This window comes from Chiloscyllium plagiosum, chromosome 24, assembly GCF_004010195.1.
Source record: "Chiloscyllium plagiosum isolate BGI_BamShark_2017 chromosome 24, ASM401019v2, whole genome shotgun sequence".
In the NCBI taxonomy this organism is placed as follows: domain Eukaryota; kingdom Metazoa; phylum Chordata; class Chondrichthyes; order Orectolobiformes; family Hemiscylliidae; genus Chiloscyllium; species Chiloscyllium plagiosum.
This window is the reverse complement of record NC_057733.1, coordinates 8,252,344-8,259,492: the sequence shown is the minus strand read 5'-3', so window position 1 is coordinate 8,259,492 and position 7,149 is coordinate 8,252,344. Positions and strand designations below refer to the sequence as shown.

The window sequence follows — 7,149 nt, the reverse complement described above, 5'->3', positions numbered from 1 at the left end:
CCTAAGGGACAACTTTTTCACGCAGAGGGTGGTATGGAATGAGCTGCCAGAGGAAGTGGTGGAGGCTGGTACAATTACAACATTTAAGAGGCATTTGGATGGGTATATGAATAGGAAGGGTTTGGAGGGATATGGGCCGGGTGCTGGCAGGTGGGACTAGATTGGGTTGCGATATCTGGTCGGCATGGACGGGTTGGACCAAAGGGTCTGTTTCCATGCTGTACATCTCTATGACTATGACTCTAAGATAAAAAAAAATCAGATTTAAAAAAAGAGAACATGAAAAAGTATTAGCAAGCAAGAAAGAGGAACACCCAAAAAAGTTTTGTCAATATAAAAAGAGCAAAAGGATAGTTAATGAAAAAGTGGGACCTATCAGAGATGAAGAAGGGAGCTTGTGTGAAGATGCAGAGAATATGGGAAGAATTTTAAGTAACTTTTTAAATCTCTGTATTCATGAAGGAAAGGGAAGATGTGGATACAGTAATCCAAGAGGTGCAGTGTGAAATACTGCAGGAAATAATCATAACGGGCTCTTGGTTAGCACTACTGCCTCACAGTACCATGGACCCAGGTTCAATTCCAGCCTCAGGCGACTGTCTATATGGTGTTTGCACATTCTCCCCATGTCTGTGTGGGTTCCTATGGGTGCTCGATTTCCTCCCATGATCCAAAGATGTGCAGATTAAGTGGAGTGGCCATGCTGTATTGCCCAAAGTATTCAGGGATGACTAATTTGGTGAGTTAGCCATGGGAAATGCAGAGCTACAGGGATCAGGGAGGAAATAGCAGATGCTCTGAGGATTATTTTCCAATCTTCACTAGACACAGGTGAGGGGATGGAGAACTGGAGGAATGCAAATGTGGTACAAAGGACATGCTAAACAATTATAGGTCTGTTAGTCTAATTTCAGTGGCGGGCAAATTGTTAGAATTAATCCCATAAGATTGGATAAACTGTCACTTAGAAAGGCATGGAGTAGTTAGGAATAGCCAGCATGGTTTTGTTAAGGAAGGTCATGCCTTACAAATTAGATTGAATTCTATGAGCGAGTGATGAGGAGGATCGATGAGAATAGTGCAGTGGATGTCGTCTACATGAATTTTAAGGCATTTGACAAGGTCCCACGTGGCAAACTGGTAAAAAAAAAGCCCATGGGATACGGGGTAATTTGTGAATCCGAAGTTGGCTTAGTAACAGGAAACAAAGGGGAATGGTCGATGGTTGTCCTTGCAAATGGAAAGCTGTTTCAAGTGGTGTTCCACAGGGCTCGGTGTTGGTACCTTTGTTCTTTGTTTTATTAACAAAATTTGAACTTGAGTGTATGGGGCACAATTGGGAAATTTACAGACAACCCAAAAATTGGCCAAGTAATAGATTGTGTAGAGGATAGCTATAAGCTCCAAAATGATATAGCTGAGTTGGTCGAGTGGGCAGGAAAGTGGCAGATGGAGTCCAACTCTGATAAGTGTGAGGCAATGCATTTAGGGAGATCAAACTGTAAAAGAGAATACATAATAAAAAGGAATATACTGAGAGGGGTAGATGAAGTGAGACATCTTGGCAAGTAAGCACAGAGGGAAAGGTAGCAGTTAGATACAGTTGTAAAGAAAGCATATGGAATGCTGTCCTTCACTGGCAGACGTACAGAGTACAAAAATAAAGATATAATGATGAAACTGTGTAAGACTCTGGTGAGGCCACAACTAGAGTATTGTTTGCAGTCTGGTCACATCACAGGAAGGACATAATTGCTTTGGCTAGAGTGCAGAGAAGATTTACTAGAATGTTGTTAGGGCTGGAGAATTGTAGCTCCGAGGAGAGTCTGGAGAGGTTGGGGCTGTTCCCCTTGGAACAGAGAAGGTTGAGGCATGACATGGTTGAGGTTTACAAAATTGTGAGGCGTAGAGATACAGGAGACAGGAGGAACTTGTTTTCTTTAGCAGAGAGTTCAAAAACCACAGATCATTGATTCAGGCTAAGTGGCAGAAGGATTTGAGGGGATATGAGGAATACCTTCTTTACACAGAGGGTGGTGTGTGTCTGGAATTCACTGCTTGAATTGGTGGTGGAGGAAGACATCCTAAACTCCTTTATAATGTACCTGGATCTACACCATAAGTGCCGTAAGCTGCAGGGCTCTGGGCCATGTGTAGGCGGATGGGAGTAGAAAGGGCATATGGGTGTCTTCTGGTCAGCATGGACAAGGTGGGCCACACAGTCCCTCCCATGCTGTATCATTTCTAAGGTTCTTTGATTCTAACGTGTCTGTATCTGTTTGCAACTTCTTTCTAACTTCCTTGCAGCTTATTTTCCCACGTCGGTTTACGTTCTCAGCACATTCAGATACAATACTCTACCTCTTTCTTTAGGTCAATAATAAATGATGCTAAAAAGCTGAGGCCCCATCACTGATCCCCATCACTAGTTACAGCATGCTAACTTCAAAATGCTCCATTCATTTCAACTCTCTGCATCCTGTCTATTAAGCAATCTTCTGCCCATGCTAACATATTACCATCAACTCCAGAAGCTTTTATCTTGCTTGTTAATATTTTGATCTGGCTTTTCATTAAATACCATGCGGAAATCCAAGTATACTAATTTCTCGTCACTACCTTGCTAGTTACAACCTCAGAAATTTCTAACAGATTTGTCAAACATGGCTTTCTTCTCGTAAAGGTATGTTGACTTTGATCATACTGTGACATTCCAAATACATTGCTAAGACTTTCTTAACAATAGGTTCCAGATTTTCCCAATAACTGATGTCACGTCAACTGTAGTTTATTTTCTTTCCCCTCCTCCTTTCTTGAACATCAATGTTAAATTTGCCTAACTTCCAATTCACTGGGGCCATTCTAAAATCTAGGGAATTTCAGAAGAACATAACCAGCAGTTTCACTGATTGTACCGTTATCTCTTATAGAACCTCACAATATAGTCCATGATGTTTCAGAGGGTTTGTCAACTTTTGGACCTTTACAGTTTTCCAATGTTTTCCTGCTGCTGTCAGTGAGCAGAAGTTTCTCACTCTGTTGGCCCGTTGGTTTATTTCTGTTATGAATCTTGTGACTCTGAAGGCAGTCACTGTCTATCCAATTTCCTTACACCCCATGATAATTTCTCCTGTCTCTAAGGGACTGACTTGCACTTTAGCTGCTCTGCTCCTTTTTACATCCTTGTCAAAATGCTTGCAATCTATATTTGTAACCTTGCAGGATTTACACTATTTTTGTCACCTTTTATTTTGGTGGCTCATTGTTTGTTTTTACAAAATTCTCAATCCTTAAACTTGCTGCCATTCTTGTCAATATTTGAAGTCTTTTTTAATCCAATATTATTGTTATCCTCCACAGTAAGCAATGGATGGATATTTCTTGTTTTTGTTTTAAAGTAGACTGTTTTTTGATGAACATGTTGAATTGTTTCTTTAATATTTTCCCTCTGCCTATTTGCCACCATACCAGATACTTTTTATCAATCTTAGCCATTCTTTCCTCACACTTTTGTAATTAAGTTCTGTCTATGTTCAAGTATTTTGCTTGCAGCTGAAGTATGTTACGTTTTAACTTAACACCAAATTCAAATTTATTATGATCACTTTTTCCAGGAAATCTTTTAATATCAGATTTCATATGTTGCAGGTCAATAGCAAAGGTTAAGAAGGAATCCCAAGGACTTATTTGGAGTTTGAAATGAGGGTAAGTAGGAGAATAAACATGTATTAAATACCTGCTTTCAAGAGATAGCGATCAATTGGGATACAAACAACATGTTATCTAAGAGCTAGCATGCACTGGGGCCTTGGCCAAAGTGCTGGAGAAATTCTAGTTCAGGCTAAAGGAATTGAGAAAGAATATGTCCTGAAGGACAAATGGGTTAAACATCGGGGTGCTTAAAATCAGAGAATTATCTATGAAGCAGTGATAGTCATTTTGAAGGAATTGGTGGAGAACTTATAATAAACAGAACAGATCATATCGGTTCCATTTTCAAGATGTACTAAAACATGTCTGGGAAATTGCAACTCCATTATACATTTTATGTAGAAATCACCTTGTACTAGGCTTCAGTGTCAGGTAGTCAAATGTGAGGTAAAACCAAACAGAGTGCAGTTCAACAAATTCAGGATAGAGGACACAGGAGGTGGATTCAGGAGTCCAGGTAACTCCTGCATTGCCAAGAAAACTGTTGAGAGCTCTGTGGTTGTTAGCAGATACAATTTTTTTTAATTTTCCACCATAACCAATATTGCTGTGAATTTTCTAAGTTTGCTATCCTTCACCATGTTCACTTGGCATCCCCCCCGAGTTACACTTCAATCCTGAAAGTCACACTTTTCCTGCATCTCCAAACTATAATGTTCCTGACTGGTGTTACCATCATCATCATTTCTGTTATAGTCTGCAACAAACTGAGACCAACCTTTGCGTTGCCATCCCTTTGAATTTATTGGTTGATGTCCTCCACTGACTATAGGACCCGTTCCTCTTTACAATACTGTTTGTACTAATCGGGAAATCAGGATAAATTGTGAGCACAGTTGTATTCCTTTGTTGTTGTCTGATCACTCATTAGTTTTAATATGTGTGAACAGATATATCTGACGTATGCAGATCTGAGCTTGTACTACTTATGTACAGACACTAACAGACTATATGTATGCTAATAGGGATAAAATGAAAATATAATGGCTTTCAAATACTTCATGGCTGCTTAACCTTTGAAGGGATGTACAAGGCTTTCAAAAGAGCTTTTCCAATTTATGTCAAAACTGTCTCTGATGAAAAAAATCTATTCACTGTTGATCTCATGGTTTGCATTTCAAATGCACTTGTTTTTAAAGTTCTGAAACATCAGTGTACGTGTTTTGCTGCATCAAAAAGGAAAGTTGTCTTCAATTATCAAACATCACCCTGTCTCTTCCCCAATACATTAACACTGATGGATCAACATGGCAGATGGGAGTAATTTTATTTTCTTGTCCAGAATCAGGCGTAATTCATCAATCCTAACTTTTGTCAATTTGCCTTGCCCATTATCCCTTTTGTCATTGAATAATGCCACCCTCTCACAGTCCATCCCTGTGAGAGGGTGGCATTATTCAGTCTCTGCACTTCTATTCATCTCTGTCAGCTCTGGGTTCAGCTAAAAGATCAATCCATCAGAATCATTCATTGTATCAATATTGGAAACTGTTCAGACAGCTTCATCTTGTGTAAACAAATATGTTGGCAGTGAAAACAAAAACTCTTCAAAGAAACAGTAGATTAATACAAGGTCAACCAAATCAGGTTTCCCCTCTCCTCTACATGTATAGAAACATTTCTTCCTGAGATCTAAGTGCATGATCTTTTCTTGGAGCTCAGCCCAGCATTCATAATAAGGACACAATCCAGCTGTATCACACAAGTGGGTTGCACTGTTTTCCTGCTACTGTGGTTTCTTATGGAGGTTTGTATGTAACACAGTTTGACTTGCAGCCACCATGTCATTAGAACCCTGCACCTCTGCTCCTGCATCTGTTGAGGTTTGAATTTTAAGGGTGGCAATGTGTTATAGATCACTCAGTGGGTTGAGTTGTTATGGAAACATGCAGCATTTTTAATGCATGGTGTAGTTTGAGAAGTGTTAGAGACTGCAGAGACTCCAACGTTCCTCTTACCACATACTGACCAGGAATCTCTTCTGGCTTTACCAACAGTGATTGGAGGTGTTAGATGCATCTTACATAGAACAGAGAACAATACTTCTGGAACCCTGGGGTTAAAGATTAACCTGTGAGGCTGTGTGATGAGTACACCTTTCTGGGCATCCCGATGTGCAGCTTGAACCATGTGCTTCTAGCTCAGTGACAGGGACACTACCCATTGTTCCATGAGACTTCCCTTGAACTCTGGGCACATGCTCAGATTAGTTTATTGTGAGGGAGGAGCACATGGAGGAGTTCCAACTTCCTAAGGTGCATCTCACAGTTAGCGAGGGGTGCCTTCGATCCCTCTAACCTTGCAGACATATCACCAACTGCCCCCATCCCTGAACATGTTTAGCATTTGTACCTGAGAGTGAAACAAAGAGAGCTCACCTGGAGAATTTTGCAGCGCTCCGAGTCACAAGTATTGTCTTCGCAGGGTTGGAACATTCCCAGGGTGACACAATTCAGTAAGATGACCAACATGCTCATCCGTTCGAACCATGTAATGGAGCGAGGAGTTAAGGAAACATCAAGACACAGACACAGCAACAGATTATCACAAAGACCCAGTAAGGAAACCATACATTCAAAGCTCTGAAGGTTTAGAGAAATGCTTCCCTGAACAAACAAGGCAGAAATCTGGGAGGATTAGGTCACTGTCCAGATTAACGCAACCATCCTTGACTGTAGTTTGTTGGACTGGCTGTGAAACGGAACCAATCCTGTCAGTTTTCCACCTGGCAAGCTAGTCCAAGTATTTCCTTCATTGATCTGAGTTTCAGTCAAGCGCTCTCATGCACTCAGAGAGAATACGTACTTACAAGGGTTTAGATGTTCCATTACAGTGAATTGATGCTTCAAAACAGGAACTAAGCTTGTATTAAAACACTTTAACACTGTGAGGAGAGAGTTTCTCAGTGAACAGTTTGCTCCTTCAGCCCTCTCCCCTCATTTTCTGCAGATGCTGGCTCTCAATAGATCACAATGACATGGCAATTGGAATCTCACTCAGGTAGCATCTCACTTACCTCCTTCAGACAGCAGAATTATACAGCTATTTTACAAATCATGCAATAGATGTAAAGGCACATGCAGATTTGAAGGGGAGTTAGCTGGCTCTCTTTTCTCACGGCCATATTTCTGAAAGTCGGACATAGATTCCCATTGAATTGGTTCAAGTTGATGTGTCAAGTACCACAACTGTTTGCCACTGTCTTCTCCTGGATGGCTGATCAGACTGATCTCCTGCTCTTATTACTCACTATCAGAAACAAATTACAGGCTGACAACCAACTTGTTTGACCCCATAATAAACAAAGTCAATGAGTCTGGAGTGGGATTTGAACCCAAGATTTCTGGCCCAGATGTATGGGTGCTACCCACAGTGAAACCTGACCTTGAAGCATGGGGTAAGGTGAAGAGACATGTGTCTGAGAAGTACCACGTCCAG

General features: G+C 40.8%; 1 protein-coding gene across 7 annotated transcripts in view; it reads right to left on the bottom strand.

Moving 5' to 3' along the window:
- LOC122562009 (voltage-dependent T-type calcium channel subunit alpha-1G-like) overlaps positions 1-6,200 on the bottom strand; it is a 304,845-nt gene extending 298,645 nt beyond the window's left edge. For 4 of the 7 annotated variants that reach the window (XM_043714393.1, XM_043714392.1, XM_043714397.1 and 1 more), the window contains exon 1: positions 6,090-6,196. In XM_043714393.1, coding sequence (XP_043570328.1) covers positions 6,090-6,188 — 99 coding nt within the window. In that variant the 5' untranslated portion in view covers positions 6,189-6,196. Of the gene's footprint in view, positions 1-6,089 lie in introns of all 7 variants that reach the window. The other 3 variants (XM_043714394.1, XM_043714395.1, XM_043714398.1) reach the window with 1 other exon arrangement.
- Positions 6,201-7,149: the final 949 nt, after the last annotated feature.